Consider the following 24,501-nt stretch of genomic DNA (forward strand, 5'->3'; position numbering starts at 1 on the left):
CTGCAAGACACTATGAGTAGCCGCCTTCCCACCCACACAGCCCCACCTTGCCCTTACTCCCTTGGGGGGGCACGAGCAGGCCAAGGCTCCTCGCATCAGTAGTGTAAATTCTCCAGGGCATCTAACCGGTCTCGAGGCACCGCGCAATCTAACAGCTCCAGTGCCAATGTGTGGTTTAGCCAGGGATGACAACAGATGCCATGCGGGTGAGAGAGCATGCAGATTCTGCCAACATCATTGTAAAGAGAAGCCTCGTATTTCTAGGGTTCCTATGGGCTGGTAGCTGTTGGGAGATGAATCCAGGGCTCCCACCAACCAGCACTGCCACACCAAATAGTGCTCTGTCAGTGAGCCAGTTCTGGTATGTATGATCTGTTAATGCGGCACTGCAACTCCAATATTGTTGTGTATATTGGGGCCTCAGGGCATTTCAAATGCAGGCCAGGAGCGTCCCTTACTCCTGCTGCATAGCCTCCCTTCGCCGCCTCGATCCAGTATACAACATGGGTGCCCGCACAACCGCATCTTCTAAGGCTGGCAGGCCGCCCGCTTCACCAGAGCATTAACCAGGGGTCTCTTCAGTGGCAGGAAGCAAGGGTCCATGACTCAAAGCCTAGGAGCTGAGAGGCTCAACCAGGGGCCTCTGCCATGCTGCTAATGTGCTCCTGGTGCCTACCAGCAGCTGTGCAGCCCCAATCAGCAACCTTAGACTTTGGTACCCTGCTGACCCACCTAAGCAGCAAGGGCTCACTGCATTCTGCGGCAGTAGGGGGGGGCAAGCACACATCTACTCCCTAGATCCCGAACAGACCTCAGGGTGATACCGGCCCGCCCACCCATTCGGAATGCGGCTCCGCAGACCCAATGGCCTGCAGTCGGCAATGTTTCCATCTCATCGGGCACACCCATTGCCAGGACTTAGCACCCGCACTTCTTTTATGGCCACATAGGGGGACAGTCCAGATAGATCTCAATTGCCAAACACTTGATGCTCCGGACCCCATAGCGCCCTGAATCCACTCAATGGCCCAGAGTCTGAAGTGTGGCCATGCACCCAGGCCTAGCAGTCCAGCACTGCAAAAGGGTCTTTTCCGTGCCAATACGGGAGAAAACCGGGTCACCAAAGCAGCAGGATGTCTGGAGTGCACCTCCAATTTTGTTCGCGGCACAATGCTCCAGTGTAGCCAGGATAAAAGCTGGGTTAGTTGTTCAGGCCAGCAGAGCCTCACGGTTGGGCAGCCATCTTGTGACCTGGCTCTCTAGCACTCCCAAGGAGAAGTATCTTTGCACATGACAGTTTGTACTTTGAATTGAATGTCAATGTTGATAAAGAAACATATGCGCTTTGAGATATGGCCCCAACAAAATTATGAGAATTACAACTCAGAAATAATGATTCACATGCCACTTTTGAGAAAAGGATTCAAAGGCATGTTGATAATTGGACAGTTCAGAGACCTGGCAGTAGAACAATCCATAAATATGCCATTTTGAATAAATGAACGAAGATAAATATTTACGCACATGGCACTTTGAATTAGGATCCCAACAACATGTTGAATGTGAATTATTTTTGTACAATGAGCATGTTCTTAAAATCAAACTTTAATAACTGAGAGATGTGGAAAACATCTTCATTTAACACGTCGAACAGGTACTTCCTCGTGCTGGATTATTGTTTGATTATACATATGTTAATCGTAAAGAAAAGGATCATATTATAGAATCTGAAATTGAGATAGTGGTTTGCCAATATATATGCCACCTGGCAGCAGTATTTGAATATTATATTCGAGACATTCATCCTAATATGAATGCAAGCATAACAGAAGAGCTTCAAAAGAAGACTTTAATAATAATACAAATGCCCCTTTTATACACAGACTTTGGCAGTATATCATGTACTAGGGGAATGGGATTACACATTTCAAATTTGAATAAGTACCTCATTGTCTTGGATTGTTTTCAAATTGCATACATGCCCAGAAAGGTCCTGATTATTAGAAGATCTGGAGGAGAACTGGTGATCAGATACTGTACAAGTTTTGTGTGCTAATGTTTTTAGAAAAGGTGATTTGAAATGAAGGAGACTCTGATGAATTGTTAAAATATGGCACTAGTTCTTTGGTATAAATAAGATACAGCTAATGAATTATTGAAAAGCAATTATGGTGTCAAAATAGTTTATACTTTGTGAGTGCTGCCAACTAGTTTTGTCATCCGTGTATTGTATGCTCAATGATTGCTACAGAAAATGGTGACTACTTTTTCCCATTGCATACTGAATGGTGCAAGTCTAGTCAAAAGAAGTAAAAAATAAAAGCAAGAAAAGTCTCTATTTTATAAGGTTACCGGATTGGCATTTAAACCGGTCAAGTAGAAGACATCTTGCCGAAATGCATTGGCCATGTTTTTATGCTTCCACTCTATCGCCCGGAGTGCCGCTGTCTTTTTGATATGGAGGAATAAATACAATAGAGATCTACATAGATTTTTATATATATGAACTCACTGTTTAGTTATGGTAAGGCCAGATTTTCCATTAACGCCATTATTTATTGTGCCAATAATTTTGAGGTCTTTTAATGAATCTTATTTGAAATTCTTTTTTCAAAAAGTACCTCAAGTTTGGGTTCTTTATGGCAAGTAGTGTGCAGATGCATCAAGTGGGAGCCAAATGAGGGGGATCTAAAAATGCAATGTTCCTGGCATGTGAACTGTAGATCACATGCTTTGCATACTCCTGCCATCTAGTGTTGGGTTCGGATGTTTGCAACTTGTTTTTCTTGGAAGCAATCTTTCCTGTCACAAGGTAAGGTGTCTCCTCCTTTCAGTGATCATGTGCATGGGCATCAACTCGTTTTTTTTTTTTTTCCACCATCGGGTTCGGACATGAATTGCTGCACTCTGGTTCGAAGCCGTCCTTCGGGTTCCCCTAGGTGCGCAATTCTCTATACCTGTGTCGGTATTGTTTCTTATGCGTATCCCACTCCTCGGCCTATCAGTCGAAGGAAAACTTTATTTCGATCGGAAGACTTGTGGAAGGCCGTCTGGCCCAACCACGTCCGTCCACCTTGCAGTCGATGGATTGGACTCCATTCAAATTCTGCACTCAGTGCCATGCAAAGTATCCGTGCACCGATTCGCATGAAGTGTGCAACTTGTGCTTGTCTCCGGAGCACACAGAAGAAGACTGCGACGCGTACAGATAGTTTTGATCCAAGAAGACGCTCCATGATAGTTTGTCTCACCGTCGTGAAACCATCGAATACACGCCGGACATCTTCGGTGAAGGATCCGAGCATGAAGAATTCGATGCACAAGGGGCCTTTAGTGGAACAGGAAGAGCAGCCCTTATCTGTACCTGAATTGGACTTGGATTTGGAGATTAAAGAGGAGGTATCGCAGGGTCAAGGTTCCATGAGTACCGAATACCCCTTGCCCTGAAATCCAATTCCACTTAAGCAAAAGGCTTCGGTCCCACCTCCGGGTCATGTTTGGCACTAAGAAGATGTTTCCAACACCCCGCCTCTTGGCTCGGACCTGAAACCCATTGTCGAGCCTTCCGGCTCGGGATCGAGCTGGCCAAAGTCTGGCACCGAGCCGAAATCTTCGAGCTCAAAACCAAAGACTGCTTCAGAGCCTAAACCCTTGACACCGAAAAGCAAAACTGCTTCGGAACCAAAATCTTTGAGGCCGAAAATCAAAACCGATTTGGAGCCGAAACCTTCTGCGCTGAATGGTTATTCCATCCCGGTAATGAAATCTTCGCGCCGAAACTGAAAAATGCTCCTCTAATGCTGCAGGATCCGATTCTTGACTTACCAGCCCCCATATCGGATCCTAAACAAAAGGAACTTTGCATTAATCCTGAAACAGGGCAGCTTCTTTCCAAACTACCTCACAAACGCAAACCTGAGGCAGAGGACATACATTATAAGATTCCTTTAAAGAAGAGGAATGACAGTACTAACCCTTCCCTCCCCCTCTTACACCATGTTTCCTTACAACTTCACCACCTTCTCCAGTATTGGAACATTGACTTATCAAACCACATAATTCTCCACCCTCGGTCTGATGATAATGATGGAGATATTAAGTTACTTGTAGATCCCTGGAAAGACTATACCATTGATTTACCTACAGATAACGATCCAGACCTTTACCCTGCAAAGCCTTCCCCTCCTGACGACAATGTAGGTTATTTAGAGTTGCTTGCCAGGGCTGAAAAAAATCATGAGGTGCAACTATATAAAGAATCCTTAGAAGATGATTTATTTTTTAAACTGTCTAGTACACACAGATCTAGTCAAACTCTTCCTATGCTCAAAGATATGATGAAACATGCAGATGACGTTTTTAAAGACCCTGTCGTTCTTGCATTCGAACGCCCAGAATAGATATAAAGTCAAAGGACAGTTAGCCCTAGACTCAGTTGTTGTCTCCAGTGCCCGTAAAAGGGCTAATTCACAAACCTCTGGGGACGCCCCACCCCCTCCAGACAAGAGTCAAAATAAGACACCTCTGGCAAACAAATAGCGGCCCAGGCAGGAAATCATTGGTGAATTGCTAACACCCAGGCCCTCTTAGCCAGGTATGATAGAGTCCACTTGGATGAGATGTAGCAATTGCTCCAATTTCTCCCAGATGAGCACAAAACTAAAGCACAAGATTTAGTACAAGAGGGAAAGCTCCTCTCCAATTCCTCTATTAGATGTGCTATAGATGCTGCCGACGCCACAGCTCAAGAGATTAACACTAGTGTGTTACTAAGACACGCCTGGTTAGGGATTTCCGGGTTCAAACCTGAAGTACAGCAATTTATATTAAACACTCAGTTTAATAAAGAGCATCTTTTCGGGCCTGAAGTTGATCAGGCATTGGAGAAGATGAAAAAAAGACACTGAGGTAGCTAAGTCTATAGGAGCCCTACAGTCTCCTTCAAACCGGGGTTCTTTTCGTTTCTCCTTTTATCGTGGGAGGTCCAAGACCACATCCTCGGACCTTCCAGGAATAAACAATCTGATTGCAGACCTTCTCAGCAGACAGAAGCAGCAAATCCACGAATGGGAACGTCATCCTCTGGTTCTCCTCCCCTTCTTTCAGGAGGGGGCTGTCCTCAGATAGACCTGCATGCCACAGCAGAAAACGCAAAATTCCCAAACTTCGCCTCCAGGTTCCCACACCCACTCTCCAAAGGCAATGCCCTATGGATAAACTGGACAGGGAAATGTTCTTACACTCCCCCCCCCCCCCCACTTATTCCACTGGTAGTTCTGAAGCTCAAGCAAACATCCCTCACACTCATTTTCATAGCTCCAAAATGGGTTTGATAACTCTGGTTCACCCCCCTGCTGGAACTGACAAGATTTCCACACCAAAAACTGCATCTCATCTCTCCAGTCTTCTCACTCAGAGCCATGGAGAAATCAGGCACCCAAATCCCAAAGAACTCAACCTGGCGATCTGGATCCTGAAGTCATAGTTTGGATATTTACACTTAACGCCAGACTGTATGATCCAGCGGTTCAACAACAACAAATACTCCACTATCATATTCTCACCTGGGCCCATAAAAAGTGCATAAAACAGCTGGGGCCAAGTTTATCATTTCCACAGTGTTCAGGATTAGTTATTTAATATTCCTAAGTAACCTTTCACTGATCAAAAAGTTATTTCCTCTGGTCAATGGACCATTAATTGAACTAGTTGGTGAAAATTAACATAAAACTAACTATACTTTATTCAATGTAAATAATCACAGACTCCGGAAAGTTTTAAATCTATATCTAAATTAATGCGTGTGAACCATTCCAAAATACAGTGCAGTTACCGTCATTCATAGGAGAGAAAATTCAATTCATAAACACCAAGTATATACTTCGGACTCATAAAATAATCAATTCCCGGAGAGGACAGAGAGTAAAGGACATCAACAAATAACAGAAAATATAGTTACCAAGGATGGTGTGAAAGACCAACCCCATGGCCAAAGGGCTGGTGAGGCTCCCCCGCGGTAGGGCATGAGACAGACTCCAGGACAGGATTCAGGACAGTATAGATGACCTCTCTAGAATACCGATGACTGTGCCACACCCCTTCCTGACACACTCTTCCTCCTCGATATTCTTCTGCGATCTTCTGATCTAACCCAATTAAATTAGGATAGAAGGTTGTGCTTCAGGCTCTGAAATTGGCTCTTCATCAGTAATTCAGCATCTCACAGCATCTCTCCTCAGCATTCAGCTCCGTGCTCTCAGCTCTGCATAACATCATCTGACTAAAGCGATCTTAATTATACCTTTCCTTCTGCATGTTCGCCCCATTAATGTTTCAATATCGTAAAAATACGAAATATGATTGGTCAAGCAAGGGAGGAAGCTCCATCATACCATGCTTACATGTCATTAAAATCAGTTTATTGTTCGTAAACCCATCCCTTCTTATTCATAAATTTGATTCTCATACGCTTTCACATTTCACTTTGAAACAATATAATAACATTTTGAATAGTAGTCTTCATCGTTGAACTCTTCACCGTCCGTTCCCATGCTGTAATATTCAATCTTGGTTCTCTTTCAAATGCCCAGTCATGGCCTCACTCAGCCGGCATGTGCGGATGTCGTGTCACACAGTTTAATCCAGAAATACGAGAGGGGCCCAAACACGCACTAGTGATGAAGACAGAAAGACCAGTATTAATTTCACAAATAGTGGTTGGACTGTATACTACCCACTTCTACTCTATTTCCCTTTACTTATTAATACTTTTTCCGCATTAGCATTAGTAAAATAGCTTGTTTTCATTTCAAGTAAGCAGATACCATGTGCACGAGTCTTCAAGACTCCATTTTAGTGTATTCTGCTCATGCGTCCGAATATCCCTCCAAGCATTAATACGTCATACTACATAGATGTAGTCGACACATGCGCATAACAGTTCCCTGTTTAAAGCTGTATTAGTCTGTCTTCATTGTTATCCGTATTGGTACACACATACGCAAGCTTCACTAACCCGTGTTTTCATGTGGTGCGTATTAGTTATTCACAACGTTTAAGAGGTGCTGTGTTTGTGTTCTGGTAGAAAGAATCTCAATTGAATGTGGGGCATATACCTTTACAGGGTGTCCCATCACATTTTACACACTTTGCTCCAGACTCATACAAGTAGCAGGTACTGTTCTTAAGCAGCCAGGTAAGGCTGAAGGCACTGGATCCAAGGTGGCAGAGAAATACGCCATTGGACGTCTGCTCAATCCATGTCTCTGTGTTAAAACTGAAAGTGCACAATTTTCTCTTTCACAACAAAAGAGCGCAGTTAGTTTTGAATAATTGGGCATGCCTAAGGCAGGGGCCTCACACAGACAATTTCGCAATTTCACAAATCCTTGCAAACATTCGTCATTCCAATCAATTGGATCTTTTTATCTTTTCCGAGTCAATTGTATCAATGGTTTCACTAGCAGGGAGAAGTTATTTTTCCACTGCCTACAATACCCAACCACTCCCAAAAACATTCCCATCTCCTTTTGCGTCTGAGGCAGTTGCATCGGCTTGATTATTTTTATTCTTTTGGGGGTCACTTTTCTAACTCCTTTTTCTATTTTATGCCCTAAATATCTAACTTCAACTGCAATTTCTCTGGAGACACCTTATGTCCTCCTTCGGCCAAATGGTTCAGTAATGCAATTGTGTCCGTCACACAATCTTCTCGTGTCTTTGATGCCACCAAGAGGTTATCAATGTACTGAACCAGAATTGAAGTCCCGGGCATTACTGATAACTCAACACTTTTTCAGGATTTGATTGAAAATTGAAGGACTCTTCGTGTACCCTTGAGAAACTGGGCACCATGCCAAAATACGATCTTCAAACCGGAAGGCGAAAAGATACTGACTTTCTTGGTGTAAAGGAGTGGAAGTGAATGCCTGACACAAAACAGTCACTGTAAACCAACCTGCGTTCTAGGGTATTTGATAAATAATCACTGCTGGATTTGGCACCACTGGACAACAAGGCCCTACAATTTTATTAATCTTTCTTAAATCCTGCACTATTCTGTACTTGCCACTAGGCTTTTTGAGTCCCATAATTGGCGAATTACAAGGACTCCCTACTATTTCTTACAGAATTTCTTGCTCAATCATTTGTTCAAACACTAGAGCAACTCCTGTTTTCACTTCTGGACTCATTTTGTATGACTTTGTGTTTGGATAAACTGCACCTTCTTTTACCACTATTTTCATGGGGCTTATATTCGCCATTAGCTCTACATCCTTTCCTGTAAAGTCCCACACCTCTGGATTTACGGTGTCTCTCAATTCTTCTGGTAATTCGCTTTTAGTTACTAATGAAAACGTTTCATCTACTTCTGTACCTTGCTTAGCTAACATCATCTTGTAAACAACATCCTCATCAGGTGTTTGGAAAGCAACACCATCAGGAATACAATAGATTGTGCAGTTCATCTTGCACAGTAGGTCTCTTCCTAACAAATTCACTGGACTTGAATCACACACCACAAACCGATGCATATCTTTAAAATTTCCAATATGCACTTCCATTGGTTTTGTAACTGGGGTTATAATCTGTTTATTTGACACTCCTACAACTTGGATAGTTTCTCCTGTGAGGGGTAGGTTTGGGGTGTCTGCTGTTCTCACAGTAGACCGGGTAGCACCAGTGTCCAATAGAAAAGTGATGTCACTACCTTCAACTTTCCAATCAATAAATGAACCTGCCTGATCTACCGGTAAGGATGCACCGAACACGCACTTCTCTTCCTCCCCCCTCAGGCACCGTCACTGCATATAGTCCGATTCATCATCATTCTGCAAATAATACTGTGAAATCACAGGGTTATTCATACCAATTTCTCCTTGAAATTCGGCGTTCGCACTGTATTTTTTAATGTTCACATGGTTTGGCATAGGAGGTTGTGGCACCTGATACTGTGGAGTAACTAGCTGCTGCTGCTGCTGCTGTTTCACAACTACTTCATTCTACATCAGCGGTAAAAAAAATTGATTTGCCCCATTATTATTCTGAAAAGTCTTTCACTTGTTCTTCCAATGTCCAAGCTTTCCGCACGCATGACAAGGAAATTTCTTCCTTGCTGCCTCTCTATTCATTCGTCCTCGTCCTTTACCACCACTCAACACTTGTTCACCTTGATTCTGATCTTTCATCTCATTATCAGTCTGGTAAATCAATTTTACTTCCTGCTGTTCTGCCAATTTCACCTGTGCTCACATCATTTTCTCTTTTAACTTTCTATGTTTTGCCTCAATGTCATCATCACAATACTTCACATATTTCATCTATTGTTTTACTTGGCCAGTACATGTGCTGCTGAATCATCTGACTAATCTCCGGTTTCAAACCATACACAAACTGATCTACAAAATGTACCATATCCTTATCACCAATATTTTCAAAGCCATTAAACTGCTTAAAGACCTGTAACAACCTCTCATAGTATGCATGTACGGACGCTTTATGATCCTGAGTTGTTCTATCCATCTTAACCCAATCTGTTTCTTTAGGAGGGATTTTCACTTTCAAGAAAGTAATTACTTGGTGATACTTTTTCATCAGCTCTCCTGGCGGGGCTTCTGTTTTGGAATCTCTTATGTACTCTTCATTCGGCCAATGAACTGTAATTTTACACTCCGTCCATAAAGCAGCAGGAACCGCTATGTCAAATAAACCATCCAAATCCTTCAACAAAACCTTTGAAACCTTCACAAATCTTTCCACCTTTTTGTACTATTCAACTGGTTTCACTCTCAACCTAGGGAAATCATTTGTAAATGACAAAATATCCTGTCTACTCCAAGGAACATGAACATATCGACCACCAGGTACCTCCCTCATTGGACATACCCTTTCAGCCTTTTCTGACTCCCTTAATGGACATGCAGACTATGCTTCTTTAGCTTGTGCTTCTTCTTTCTTTCTTATCCATCTAGTTCTCCATTTATCAATGTCTTCCCATTTTCTCAAAATGTTCATTAATTCTTTTATCTGCAGTCTTTTACCAGAAGTATTTATACTTTCTAAATCCTTTTCAGTAAACTCCACTCGATATGGTTATTGCAATAATTTTGATATTTTTATATATATTCCAATCTCTGAAGCAACCTCTGTTAACTTATCATGAAAAATCTTTGCTCTTCTTATGCTTTTACACAAAAACAACAATTCTTCTTCACTATAAATGTTCAATCTTTCTGTGCTTACATTACCAGCTATCATTTCTTCCAAATCCACTTTCAATCTGGCAATATCTAAAACCTTTGGTTGTGAATTTCCATTGTTGAATCTCCCGTTCCACTAGGGCCTGTAGACACCTTATCTTTCGCCTTTTCAGGTGTAACTTTCTTTGGGGTCCCAGTTAAAGGTTCAATAATTGGAAGATCCATTAATGAAATAACCGAATTGCTCTTACTAGCTTGATCAACCGACATCCCTATCTCTTTTCTAAAATTACTTAAGGGTACTGTTACAGTTTGTGGTTTTGGACTACTCTTTTTATCTCCAAACAATGGGATCACTGGACCAATTGTCACCACTGGCACTGTTAAGGCTTCAGTATTCAAGTTTAACAGACTTTTTTCTGTACTAACTCCTCTAGTTTTGTTCAAAGCTTCTCTCTCGCTATCTTGAAATACTCTAGGACTTGATGTATCCTGAAGAATCTGTGGAACTAATGGTGTTCCCAAAACTGGCGTATTCAGGATAACTCTACTAGACACCTCTTGATACGGTGGAGGGTTTTTAATTAAAATATCCTCCAACAATTCATCATCTTATTCTCCATACCCTGACATATTCATGTGCTTTTTACTCCTTACACTTGCCTCTGGACTGCTCTTCAGCCATTAACACTGGATATAAACCTTCTGATACCATAGCTTTTCTCCATTTCTTCATCTGATCCTCACGTGACTCATATGGTTATCTAGGTAAAAATCCTCAATCTCTTACCACTTCTGAATTTCTCTTGTTCAGATGCCTGTTTCCCATTCTTTCAAAGCCTCATAATGAGTCAACCTAGGTCTTGGCTCTAAATTCATTGCAAACACAAGGAGATGATGGAAGGAGTGCTGAAACTTTTCAGACACTAACCCCCAGTCACAGATCTAGGTTGAATCCATCATCATTGTTTAACTCACTTTGCCACTCCAGTACAGCCAGAGCTATATGCAAATCAATCTTGACCCTGTGCCTCATGGGAACAGTCCAGCCCGAACTGCCAAGCCATGTCTTCCCTGGACCGGAAACAAGCATCCTGGGACCGGTTTCAGGCTAACAGCCATCATCAGCCAGGTTAGCTTGAATCCAGTGGCAAAGTGAGGAAGAGACCCACGTCTTGGCGTACCTTGCCAACTTAGGGGGAGCAAAGCAAACACAAGGAGATGATGGACGGAGCAAACACAAGGAGATGGACTGATTTGCATATAGCTGGGTCTGAACCGAGGTGTCTGAAAAGTTTCAGCACTCCGTCCATCGCCTTGTGTTTGCTTTGTTCACTCTAAATCATTCATTCTTATTCTCAAATTCTGAAGAATTCTCCCATTAAACGTACGTACCATGTTCGGGGAAAGCTAGAACACCATCACCTTTCGTATACTGTATCCAATTCTCCATCCTTACACAAGTATGATAGCCTCTTGCCATCATCAGAAATGAAGCAGGCATCCTTGGTGGCGGAATAGGAATTCCATCTCAAGTCAACACACGCTTATCTTAAAAAAGTTCATAATTTTCTTTATTATTGAAATCTTCCTCTTGTCTCCGTACATTCTAGATGCACGATATATGAAAGAGTCTTTCGTAAATTCTCGTGTTCTGTTATATCTCGTAATTTTTCAGTGCAACTCACACCAAATATCAAATCAGAATCCAACATAAAATTTTCTTTTAACCAATTCTAACAAAGCTTCTATCCAGCAACCAATCAAAATTCAGGCATGCGCTGCTCGTCTAACCAATACTAGCGCAGCCTTTTTGTGAGGTCAGTATTGCTCCTCACTACTGACCCTCTCCTTTACAATATGCTCCTTTCTCACACCTGCTGTTTCATCCAATCCCAGCGCTGCTCTTTTTGACGTCAGTGCAACTCCGGTGACTGACCCTCCCTTTACAAGGTAATACGAAACCTTATTGTCTTAAACTTTTCTTAATGAAACTGTGTTAGTAGCAACAAACAATCAACAAAGGAGAGACCCCTTGGGAAGTAAAAATACTTGCCTAATATTATACCAATACAAACACCCTTCATTCACACCGGTGTCAGAAATCAGAACATTCCTAAACTAAACATGGAATAAAGTATAAGTATTTAAAATATAGCAAACATCAACTGATGTTGGGTCTGTTGTAAATTTATTATATAGCATCAAACATTTAAAAATACATAAAATTCACAAGTTCATAATATTAAAAACAAAATATCCACATAATACACCAAACGTCATAATAAAATCGACATAAGAGACAAAAGAGAAACTGAATCAATTGAAAAACATTATAAAATATTAATCCGATTAGAATCAAATATGGTGCAACTAATAACACCCTTGGCAGTTCCTCGGATTTAATGGTGAATATGTGCGTCGACACGTTTCGGTGTTGTAACTTGACTAAACTATACGTTGTCTCATTACCAACTAAAAAGCGAAAAAAACAAAGGACACAAACTTCAGAATTATGTCATATTCTAATCGTATAGTGTTTTTTTTAAACTATTTTTTTTTTACAAATGCTCAGTTATAATCTGTTTTATAAAATCCACCCAGAGTAGAAAATCATTGCTGAACTCTGAACTGATTGTCTACACAAACCACAAATTATACTCATAAGGTCATCCTAATTGATACACAAATGCATATAACAGGATCTTGTGTTGTAAAAAGGCAGTATTTAAACATTTTATCTATTACGACCTCTAACAACATATTCCATATTGTGGAGATCGTATTCTACTCCAAGCTCGATGTTAAATTTAGAAACACCAATTTTCCTCATAGACTAATGTGAATCAATACACAAATTACGTATAACAGATTTCGGCCTTTGACCCGCTCACTCAAACATACATTCCTCATACTCCTGTGATTCCTACATGGGACCACCATGTGGTGCGTATTAGTTATTCAACAACTTTTGTTAATAACTGTGTAGTAAGTTAAATGAGTGGATTGCATCGGAGCAAGTCTCTTTTCCACAAAACCTTGCTCCATCAGTATGAATATCCTAAGAGGCTAGAAAACCTACTACAAGAGCATGTTAAGCGGCTAAATGGAAAGGATTTGTTATCTATTGTAACAATAACCATATCAATCCTCTTGAAGATTCTGTACAAAACCTCATCTGTTACATTTACAGCAATGTGGATTAGCCTACACATCTATTCACTTACATCTTCCAGCAGTAGCTGCATACTTACAAAACAACACTTATCTCTTTTCAGAATAACGGTGATTAAAGCCTTTATGGAAGTATTAAAAAGAGTGATACCACCAAGAGTCCCACATGCACCAGTGTGGAACCTAAATATATAGTTCTTACAAGTCTAATGGGTTCATCATTTGAACCAATGCATAAGTGCCAATTAAAATTACTCTCATGGAAGGTGCTTTCCTCATTAAAATAACTTCACTGAAGAGAGTTAGTGAATTCCAGGCATTAACTATACAAGAGCCTTTCTTTCGGCTTCACAGGGACAAAGTGGTTCTTTGCACCAATTCTTAATTTCTCTCTAAAGTAGTTTCTGCCTTTCATATCAATCAGTTGAGTTACCTGTGTTCCTTCCTCAACCTGAGTCTATGGCACAACGAGCTCTACACACCCTTGATTTTAGAAAAGCTCTACTTTAGTATTTTGAAAGAACAAAATAATTTCACAAAGCTACTCGTTGTTCCTTTCTCTCCACCACACAAAGGCAATCCCATATCTAAATTAGGTATTGCAAGATGGATCGTAAAATGGAACCACACATGTGATGCGAAAGCAAAAATAACTTCGCTAATACCCCCTAGAGCACATTCTAATCACAAAATAGGGGCCTCTATGCCTTCTTAGGGAATATTCCCATAGCTGATATCTGTAAGGCAGCAACTATGTCTACTCTGCACACATTCACCAAACACTATTGTGTAGATGTGTTAGCGAGGCAACAAGCTAATGTAGGCCAAGCAGTATTTACAACATTGTTTCAGACAACTACAATAACTACAGGTTACCTACTGCTTTGGGAGTATACTGCTATATTGTGTATGCAAAGCATGTGATCTACAGCTCACATGCCTCGAATGGATGTTACTTACCCAGTTAGCATCTATTATTGGTATGTTGAGCTATAGATTCACAGGTGCCCACCTGCCTCCCCGGTCTCTGGAAAGTTGTTAGTTTCTCAGTTTACATACATACGCATTGACATCTCCATTCTCACCCTGTGCGGGAAAACAATCTAACAATGGAGTCCATGCCCATATGCACTATCACGGAAAGGAGGAGTCACCTTACTTCGTTTGAAGAAAAACAACTTGCAAACATCTGGACCCAACACTAGATGGCAAGAGTATTCAAAGTATGTGAATCTATAGCTCTACATGCCAAGAACAGATGCTTACCTGGTAAGTAACATTATCTTTCCTCTTTGAATTCCCATAGAATTCTTTGTTTCACAACACAGGAAAAACTGGTTGAATGTGGCATAAAGGGAGAACTTTTCTCAAGTGCCTTGGTTTGGTGTTTCAATTTGGTAGCTTTTACAAATTTATCATTTAAGTGTCTCCGTTTGGCCATGAATAAGTTAAATTTTAAAAATGTGAAGCGTTGCTTCACAAAGTTCCATGAATCGTTTTTGCAGAGCTCCGTGAATCAAACAAGTTTTAAACATCAAATCCCCAGAGAGAAAGGGAATACATAGGAGAGCTGCTGCTACCTTCAGGTGATCTTGCAACTTCGGAACTGGAAAAAGCACAGACTATGGGACATTTCTGTGCAAATGTATATACATCCGACGTAACAGACCTGAGAACCCAACAGGACTATTTACAAGAGGTACACTTACTACAAGTGGCTCAGACACATGATATCTTGAGAGATACCATCACAGAAAAAGAGGTCAGACAGGCATTTACCTCCCTAAAATTACATAAATCTCCGGGGTCAGATGGCTTTGCAGCACATTTTTATAAAACCTACATCCTGTAACTGGTTCCCCACCTGACCACGCTCTTCAACCACATAGCATCGGGGAAGGTAACACCAACCATGAGTGAGGCGGCGATATCAGTACTTCTGAAACCAGGTAAAGACCCCCGAATGTACACTTCCTATCACCCCAGTGCCCTTCTAAACTTAGACACCAAACTCCATTCTAAAATCCTGGCAACACACTTAGAAGGTTTACTACCCAAAATCATTCACTCCGATCAATTAGGCTTTATTAAGGGACACCAAATAAACGCCAACGTGCGAAGGGTAATCCACCTCATTGAGAAGGTCAAAAAGAAGGTGGTCCTGGCAATACTGCTAGGTCTAGATGCCGAGAAAGCTTTCGATTGCGTTGACTGGCCCTTTTTATTCAACACCCTTAAGAGGTTTGGATTTGGTGAACTCTTTATTAGGACGATTTCAGCAAACTATATGGCCCAATATTCTAGAGTAATGGTAAATGGGGTGAGGCCTGAGATTTTCCATCCCCCTCTTATTCGCACTGAGCATAGAACCTCTGGCGGAAAAGATTAGAGCACACCAAGCAATCAAATGCATCAATTTCGAAGCGGCAACCCTCTGTGCCAACAATATTCTAATGACTCTCACTGACCCTCAGAACTTCCTCAACGCACTACAGGAGGAACTTCAAACCTTCAAGACCATTGTAGGGTACCGCATTAATCTAACTAAATCCTCCACTCTTAATCTGACTCTGCCCCGGGGAGAAGGGAAACATTTAAGGTCCGTTACCCCCTTCCAATGGGCCAGAAAGAGTTCACCTACCTAGGGATCAATTTGACACCTAACATCGCCAACTTCTTTTTGGCCAATTCTCCCCCTCCCCTGCTGTGGGAAGGTCCAGGGGACCTGAAGTGCTGGGCACCAATGTATTTCTCCTGGGTAGGCAGGATACAAGCAGTCAAAATGGTAGTTTTACCGAAGTTTCTACATCTTTTTCAAAGCCTGCCAATCCCCATGGAAAGGGAATACTTGAACGCTTTACGTACCGAGGTTCATGTGGCAAAACAAAAGAGCCCGCCTATCCTATAAACTTCTTAGACGACCAAGGGATAAGGGGGGACTGGCCATGCCCGATTTTTGCTGTTGCTACAATGTATTACAACTATGGGTAGTAACGGAATGGTCACAAAGAGAATCGGACAAACACTGGCTATACATGGACCGAGCGATAGCAGGTATGGTCATATGAGACCTTTTATGGAAACCAAAGGTGGTCCGCCCACACAACACCTATCTAAGCACACCAACGGGAAGGACATTGAAGGTTTGGGTTGAGGTGGTTAAGGTAGCTGCGCAGACCTCGTTCCTCCTCCACCTGCCCAACATCAAGGGCTCTTTGAGGCGTGGAGGGAAGGGGGTTGCCTTGTTCTGTCACAACTCTTCCACAACCATGATTTACTTACCTTTGAAAATTTCAAAAGAGATTTTTGCTTATAAGATAACTAACACTGCCATTACTTACAACTAAGACATTGGGCCCCACAACCAAAGGTGAGAGAGGCAGCAACAAGGTACCTGACACAAATTGAGCAATTCCTTAAAGGGGCAAGGGGAGCAAGGTCACAATATCCTCTTTATTCGCTACTACTACATACATTGCCCTCCCCACAACCACACTACTTTACTTTCTGGGAACAAACCCTTGAACACGAAACACAGGATAGTCAGTGGAGGGCATTATAGAAATATATAGTACGACACAACACAATTGTTCTATGGATATGAGAGCAGCCCACTATAAACTGCTCTATTATTGGTACTGTTATCCCTCCAAACTGCATAAACTCTTCCCTAACACATCAGAGCTATGTTGGAGGGGGTGCAGACTATGGGGTGACTTTCAACATATATAGTGGGATTGTCCCACAATCCAAAATTCTGGGCGGAGATTCTGGCCCAGCTCAAAGACCTGCTAGGCTACTCACTACCAATCACCCTGGCATATGTCCTTCTGGGCCTTTGAGACTCATTATGCTATCAGATAGGTTCTGAACAAGCAGTAGCATGCTTATGCTTGGAGGCGGCTAAGCTGACACTGGCAGTGGCGAGGAAGAAATAAGATGCCCCCGCCATAACACAATGGCATGCTAAACTCTGGCAAGCCATCATAATGGAGAGAATGAGCACCATCTTCCGGGACGAGTTCAAGAATTTTGAATATATTTGGGGACCACTAATCACTTACTTATCAAAGTTTATCCCACTCATTGCATGCCCCACTAGGACACGAGCATTGCATCTATTCCAGATCTGAAGCACCACTCAGCCATTTTTAAACCCTGTCACTAACAACTGTACAGATACCACACCCTATCACACTGTGTTTCCTTGCTATCCTGATCACTGGTTTATTTGGGAGTTTGACGGGGGAGGGGAGTTAAGGAGGGGGGCAATAGTCTTACAGTGGGAGTTATAAAAGTCTACATTGTTGACTCTGGGAGACGATTGAACTCGAAATGCAACATCCTGTGGAAATTTGAATAATGCTGTAACTTGTAGTATAATCTCTAAAGGATCACATGAGACACAGATGATACTATGTTAGCCTCCCAGAGTTAATGTATATGTTTATCACAAAATGATAATAAAAAGATTCTTGACAAAAAAATAATCTAATCCCATTGGGCTCCTACTCTGATCTATTGTGGGTCTCGTGGACCTGAGTCTGGAACTGTGGATCCTGCAAGTTTTCCCTGTGTTGGTGGCATTTGGCTCTCAAGCTTGCTCTGGGTTCGTGGTTCCTGGTTAGGCAACTCTTAGCAACTTAAATTTAACTCTGGGATCCGCAAACTCCTAAACCTCTTTGAAAAAAAGGAAACCACTAATAGAACAGGCCCTGCAGCCAACCCCCACTACACTTGGCAAACGGCCTACCACAGGTGGCAGGGGTGCAGCCAACCCTTGGTGCTGAGTTTTTGGCCCCACTCAGCAGAGGCCAGACCCTTCAGTCAACCCCCACTGAATGTGGCTGAAGATCCACACAGCAGGTGTTTGGCGCGGAGCCTGACCATATGCCAGGTCCAGTGACCAACGCCATCTGCACACGCTGAAGGTCTTGCACAGCAAGGGTTTGCTGCCTACGGCAGGTTGGGCCATTGAACTTCTTCTCATGTTCCAGAATGCCCTTAAGTTAGGTCAAACACAACTGGATTAACCCTTAAGAATTGTATATTTATTTTAAACACTGTATACATTGATTATTGGTATTATTAAGCAGATTGCTTTGTGCATTTTGCAGTTAACCTTGAAAAGGAAATTATGTGACAATAGCCTGATATGCATTGTGCCACAGGCATCTGTGGCCATCCAGGAGTGGATTATCTAGACATGCCGTGTGAGACGGGTACAAAATAATTGATTGCTGCTGTGGCAAAACACTGCAGTGCAGGACAAAACAAACACAATATTATGTTCTTACAAGATGTAATAAGGTTTTGAATTCAGCATCTAAGTGGAATTGGTTCTACTGGCACAATTTGTCATCTAGCCTCTGGATTTTAATGTGTTGCTTGTTTGGTCTTTAAATGTTAGATAAATTACCTGTAGTATGCACCCTGAAAGGACCACATACAATTATTATGCAAATAAAATTTAACTTTTACTTGATGTTGGCAAATTAAAAAAATATCTTTTATATTATTTTACAAATATCCTGAATACATTGGCCTTGGATCTATCTGTCTACTAATAATGGGCATTTGTAGACACCTACCTGATTCACCAGGACCTTTTTTCCAATAAAGATGGTATAGTTTGTACCAAAGAGAATTATTTCTGAAAACAGCTTTGTAATAAAAAAAATTAAAAATGCCACACTGTAGTGGGCTCATCCATGAGACAATTTTCTACCACCAAGGCTAGGGGTCCTCAATCAATCAATGAAAGAATTTGTAAAGCGCACTACATACCCATGAGGGTCTCAAGGCGCTGGGAAGGGGGGGCACGCCGCTACTGATTGAAGAGCCAGGTCTTGAGAAGTCTTCTGAAGGTCAGCAGGTCCTGGGTTTGTCGGAAGTTGGTTGGGAGGGTGTTCCAGGTTTTGGCGGCAAGGTGGGAGAAGGATCTGCCGCCGGCCGCCATTTTCCGGATGCGTGGGACCGTGGCTGGCTGAGCGGAGGCTGCGGGTGGGGGTGTAGAAGCGGAGTCGTTTGAGGTATGCTGGTCAGGCGTTGTGTAGGATGAGTAGTTTGAAGGTTATCCTCTTGTTGCTGGGGAGCCAGTGTAGGTTTCTCAGGTGGGGGGTGATGTGGCTGTGTCGGGGGATGTCGAGGACCAGTCGCGCCGAGGCGTTCTGGATGCGTTGCAGCGGTCTCAGGAGCTTGGTGGTTGTTCCTGCGTAGAGGGCTTTTCCGTAGTCCAGCCTGCTGGTGACGAGGGCCTGGGTGACGTTTTTTCTCGCTTCGGAGGGGATCCACTTGATGCGGAGATGGCGTTGACCTGCTTGGTCATGGAGAGGGTGGAGTCTAGGATGACCCCTAGCTTGCGTGCGTGGTCGGTGGGTGCTGGGGCTGTTCCCAGTGAGGTGGGCCACCAGGAGTCGTCCCAGGCTGAGGGGGTGGAACCGAGGATGTGGACCTCCATCTTGTCCGAGTTGAGCTTCAGCCTGCTGTCCTTCATCCATTCGGCGACAGCCTTCATTCCCCTGTGGAGGTTGGCTTTGGTGGTGAGAGGGTCTTCGGTGAGGGAGATGATCAGTTGGGTGCCGTTGGCGTAGGAGATGATGTTGAGGCTGTGCTGACGGGCGACATGGCGAGAGGGGCCATGTAGATATTGAACAGCGTTGGGCTGAGAGGATCCTTGCGGAACACCGCAGATGATCTCGGTTGTCTTGGAGCGGAAGGGTGGGAGGCGGACGCTCTTTGTTCTGCCGGAGAGGAAGGATGTAGTCTAGGCCAGGGCCTCCTCTTGGATTCTGGCGTTGTGGAAGCATGCTGTTAGGGTGCTGTGTCAGACCGTGTCGAAGTCGGCTGAGAGGTCCAGGAGGATGAGGGCGGCTGTTTTTCCTTTGTCCATAAGGGTCCTGATGTCGGTGGCGGCGATGAGGGCGGTTTCGGTGCTGTGATTGCTGCGGAAGCCTGACTGGGATGGGTCCAGAATGTTGTTGTCTTCAAGGTATCGGGTCAGTTATCTGTTGACAATTTTCTCTATGACTTTTATCGGGAACGGGAGCAGGGAGATGGGCTGGAAATTCTTGAGGTCCTTGGGGTCCGCCTTGGGTTTCTTCAGTAAGGCGTTGATCTCGGCGTGCTTCCAGCTTTCTGGGAAGGTTGCTGTCTCGAAGGAGATGTTGATCGTTTTCCGGAGATGGGGGGCGATGGCAGTGCTGGCTTTTTTGAAAATGTGATGTGGGCATGGGTCAGATGGGGATCCGGAGTGGATGGAGTTCATGGTCTTGATGGTGTCTTCATTGCTGACGTTGGACCAGGCGATCAGGCGGCTGATGCGCATGGTGGTCGTAGGGTTGGTGGGCTCGGCGGTGGATGTGGGGGTCGTGGTGTTGAAGCTGTTGTGGATGTCGGCGATCTTGCGATGGAAGAAGTTGGCCAGTGAGTCGCACAGGTCTTGAGAGGGGGGAATATCGTTAGTGTTGGAGCCGGGGTTGGAGAGTTCTTTCACGATGTGGAAGAGCTCCTTGCTGTTGTGTGCGTTGTTGTCTAGGCGGTCCTTGAAAGCTGTCCTCTTGGCGGTCCTGATGAGCTGGTGGTGTCTGCGGGTGGCGGTCTTGTGGGCCGTGTAGCTGTTTGGTGTTCGTTCGCGGAGCCAGTTCTTTTCCATTTTTTGGCAGGTGCGCTTGGAGGCTTGGAGGTCTTCGGTGAACCATGTCCCTTTCTTGCTGGAGTGGTTGATGGCGGGGGTCCTGAGTGGAGCAAGGGTATCGGCGCAGTCGTTGATCCATTGTTTGAGGTTGAGGGTGGCGGTGTCTGGGTCGGTGGGGTCAGGGGGTGGTCTCAGGGCGAAGGGTTGGTCAGTTGGTGTTCGGTGACCTTGCACCAGCAGCGGCGTGGCATCTGTTAGGTGAGGTGGTGTGTGGTGGGTTTACTGAAGGTGAAGTGGATGCATCTGTGGTCGGTCCAGTGGGGTTCGGTGGTGTGGTTGAAGGAGACGTGGGGGTTTGCGGAGAAGATGGGGTTGAGCGTCCTCCAACACTGCGTCCTCAGACAAAGACCTCCAATGAAGAAGGGCAGTTAGCTTCAGGATGGTGGCAGTGGACTAATGCTTTCACACTATGCTTGTGGCAGGAACCTTGTTTCAATTGATCCACCCACAGCACCAGCTGTGGCACACGAACAGATCGAAGTTTAGGTGGTGGTGTGTGGATCCACCTCACTTTTTCTGTCCATCACACCTGACGCTGCAGGAAAGAGAGGGGAGGCAACCTGACCAATGCTAGGAGCCTTGAGTGTTCTATCCCACTCACATGGGCCTTGGTCAGTTAGTGACGTGAGTTTGAGCAGAACCTACACCTTGTGGCATGCATTGATGCAGGTCAAACTGCTAGTGTGTGATAGCCGGAGATAAAATGTGCAGAGTGGAAATCTGTGCGTCAACAATGGAGGTCAGAAGGTATGTAAAATACCCCTCCAGCATCTTGCCCCACAACCTCCTCCTGAGTTGCAATGCCTGCATTCAGCTACGACAACCTGGAATTAACATGGAAAAGTTCAGGCTGAAGGATTCTAGCAACCGTAAAAGCTCCCTGCCTTGCCAATGTTTCTAGTGACATTTGAAAGTTCTTTTATAGGTATTTTAAATATTTTAGGGTAGTAAAATCGTTGGAAAGCCTTCACTAGTTTTGTTGGCTCGTCCCGCTATCAGGTTATTGTCCGTATTTTAGTGTATCTGCTTAGCTGAATCGTTGTTTTAGCTTATCCTGCTTCATCAATCTTTGCTAAGCCTCTTTGTATGAACTGTTTCATTTCCATGGCACTGTGCTAAGATGTGTGTACTTTGTTGTAGGAAGAAGAAATTGTGGACTGGTGGAGTAAATATTATGCTTCAACTGGAGAACATGAGAAATGTGGACAGTATCTTCAGAAAGGATATGACACAATAAAGGTAATATTTAGAAAAGCAAAGTCCATCATGAAAAGTGGATTATTGGAGGTGGCCAAATGAGATCAAAATAGAGTTTGATATTTTCTCAGATGGTTTGCTCACAGTTTTAGATTGCTCCCGTTAAGCCGGTTGTAGTTTGTCACTTAACCTTTATAGAAGACCTAGACTTGGCTAACTTTTTAACTTACTGGGTTTTATGAGTAGTGGGTCTGGAAGATGAAATGGCTTTACTGGATTTGTGATAATTGTACCCAAAGAACAGCATTGTTGGGGTGTCCCTGACAAACTTCTTGCCAAACAGACCAAATTGATGCGTTGCATCAAGTTAACCTTACTGTAAAAATAACCTTCATTTTCTCCTCTGCTACCAATCAAACCGTCTCAGTTTTTGATTAAGATACTTATTTATTGACGACCTGATTGCTGTCTTATATATTTAGTAGCTGTGCAGAAGAACTGTAATGCATGTGTGCCTTGTAGTGATACGTGTGGGTTAATTCTGGAGATCATGGGTGATTATCTGCCTTTTTGTTTTTTTGCAGGTGTATGACACCGAGCTGGAGAATGTCCCGGATTTTGATGGACTGACTGACTTCTGTGATACCTTCAAACTTTTCAGAGGCAAAGCTGATGAAAGCGAGGACCCTTCCGTTGTGGGAGAGTTTAAGGTAAAGTGATATTTTTATTCTCAAAATAGATCTAAAAACATTTCCTTTATAAAGTGAACGTAGATGGGAGGGAACAGGGAGTTATTTTAAAGCCTTATGCAAAAATGAATCCTGTTGATATCCTCTTATTCTATGGGGCATATTAGCAAACTGTTGTGGGCTGCTCTACCAGACCAGAAAAGAGCTGTTTTTGAAGCCTTTGTGGCTTCTGTTAAATTTATCATTTTGTGTTCATTCTTCTCACTATTCTGAAATGCAAATGCTTCCCAGTGACGGCTGAAAACACTATAAATATTTAATTTTAATTTCCATGAGTATGTTTTGCTTTCAATGTTTTCTTAAGAAAACTATTGAAACAATATTCAAACAATGTGTTTTTTTCTTACTTTATGTTGAGTTTTAATTGCAATTATGAAAATTTCCCTCGCACACAAAAGTGCCTAGGAGTTCCATAATGTGACGGTAACCATACTATACTAAGAGCCGTACAAGACGCATACTCTTACACCTGTGAACCAGAATTGCTGTCCTGGGAATGACATTAGCAGTACACCCTCACTTTCCAAGAATGAATGTGACACAGAAAGTAATGTCAGTTACTGTCTCCGTTGTTCACACACCTTTGATGATCAAGCCACGCTCTTACACCAGGGGCGGCTCTAGTCTCATGGTGGCCCTGGGCAGGGAGCGTAGGTAGGGGGCCCCGGAAGAGGGGGTCTGGGCGGGGCGAAGCCCCCCGAAGCTCAGGAACCAGGAGGAACGCAGGCGTGGAGGCCAGTGAAGACGGGGGGACCACGGTCAGGGTGTTTGGAAGTGGAACAGAGCCGGAGGCCGCCAAATCCCTGCCAGGGGCCACCACGCAAATATGTATCCATCCTCAGAGGATTATTATATTAAGGATATATATTGGCGTGGAGGCCCCTGGGGTTTGGTGGCCCTGTGCAGGTGCACAGCTTGCACATGCCTAAGGCCGCCCCTGCTTACACCCCCCCCCCCCCCCCACCACCAAACAGCGCGATACACATGACGTGACCGCACTGAATGGTACCAGACTGGAAGTGACTTGTTCTTTTAAAGCAATAACAGCTGGTGCTTTATGTAGTAAAATCTCTACGCAATCCCTACTTATCCACACAATGTTTTAAAGTCAATTTGAGCATGCCTGAACATGTTGTATAATAGGCAGACAACTCTTCAAACAGAACTATTTCTGGTTATTATGCCGTCTTTGACATGAAATTAACAAAATTGTGTACAGTGCAGTATGTTAATTTCATGTACAATGTTCCGAAGGTGCCTCACCACATTTGTGGTCTGGCATCCTTATCGAACAGGGTTTCATTAGTATTAGAATAGGAGACATGAAATGTCATTGAATATGGCAGAAAACACTGCAGGCAATGGGCTAGGAAGGGGTCTACAAATGGAATCCTTTAAACTTGACAGGAGGATGTGTCTGCGATATATTACCCCCAACAGTAACGGAGATATCCAACTCTGCAGCATCCGCCATGCAATTTCATTT

The 24,501-nt window shown here is 43.4% G+C and overlaps 1 protein-coding gene across 2 annotated transcripts in view; it reads left to right on the forward strand.

Moving 5' to 3' along the window:
- Positions 1 to 24,501, forward strand: part of MYOF (myoferlin) — a 680,400-nt gene that overhangs the window by 551,904 nt on the left and 103,995 nt on the right. For both annotated transcript variants that reach the window (XM_078643399.1, XM_078643401.1), the window contains 2 exons: positions 22,210 to 22,308; positions 22,851 to 22,976. In XM_078643399.1, the coding sequence (XP_078499525.1) occupies positions 22,210 to 22,308; positions 22,851 to 22,976 (225 nt within the window). The remainder of the gene's footprint in view (positions 1 to 22,209; positions 22,309 to 22,850; positions 22,977 to 24,501) is intronic.

The sequence above is a fragment of the Lissotriton helveticus genome, chromosome 5_1, assembly GCF_964261635.1.
Source record: "Lissotriton helveticus chromosome 5_1, aLisHel1.1, whole genome shotgun sequence".
Taxonomy (NCBI): domain Eukaryota; kingdom Metazoa; phylum Chordata; class Amphibia; order Caudata; family Salamandridae; genus Lissotriton; species Lissotriton helveticus.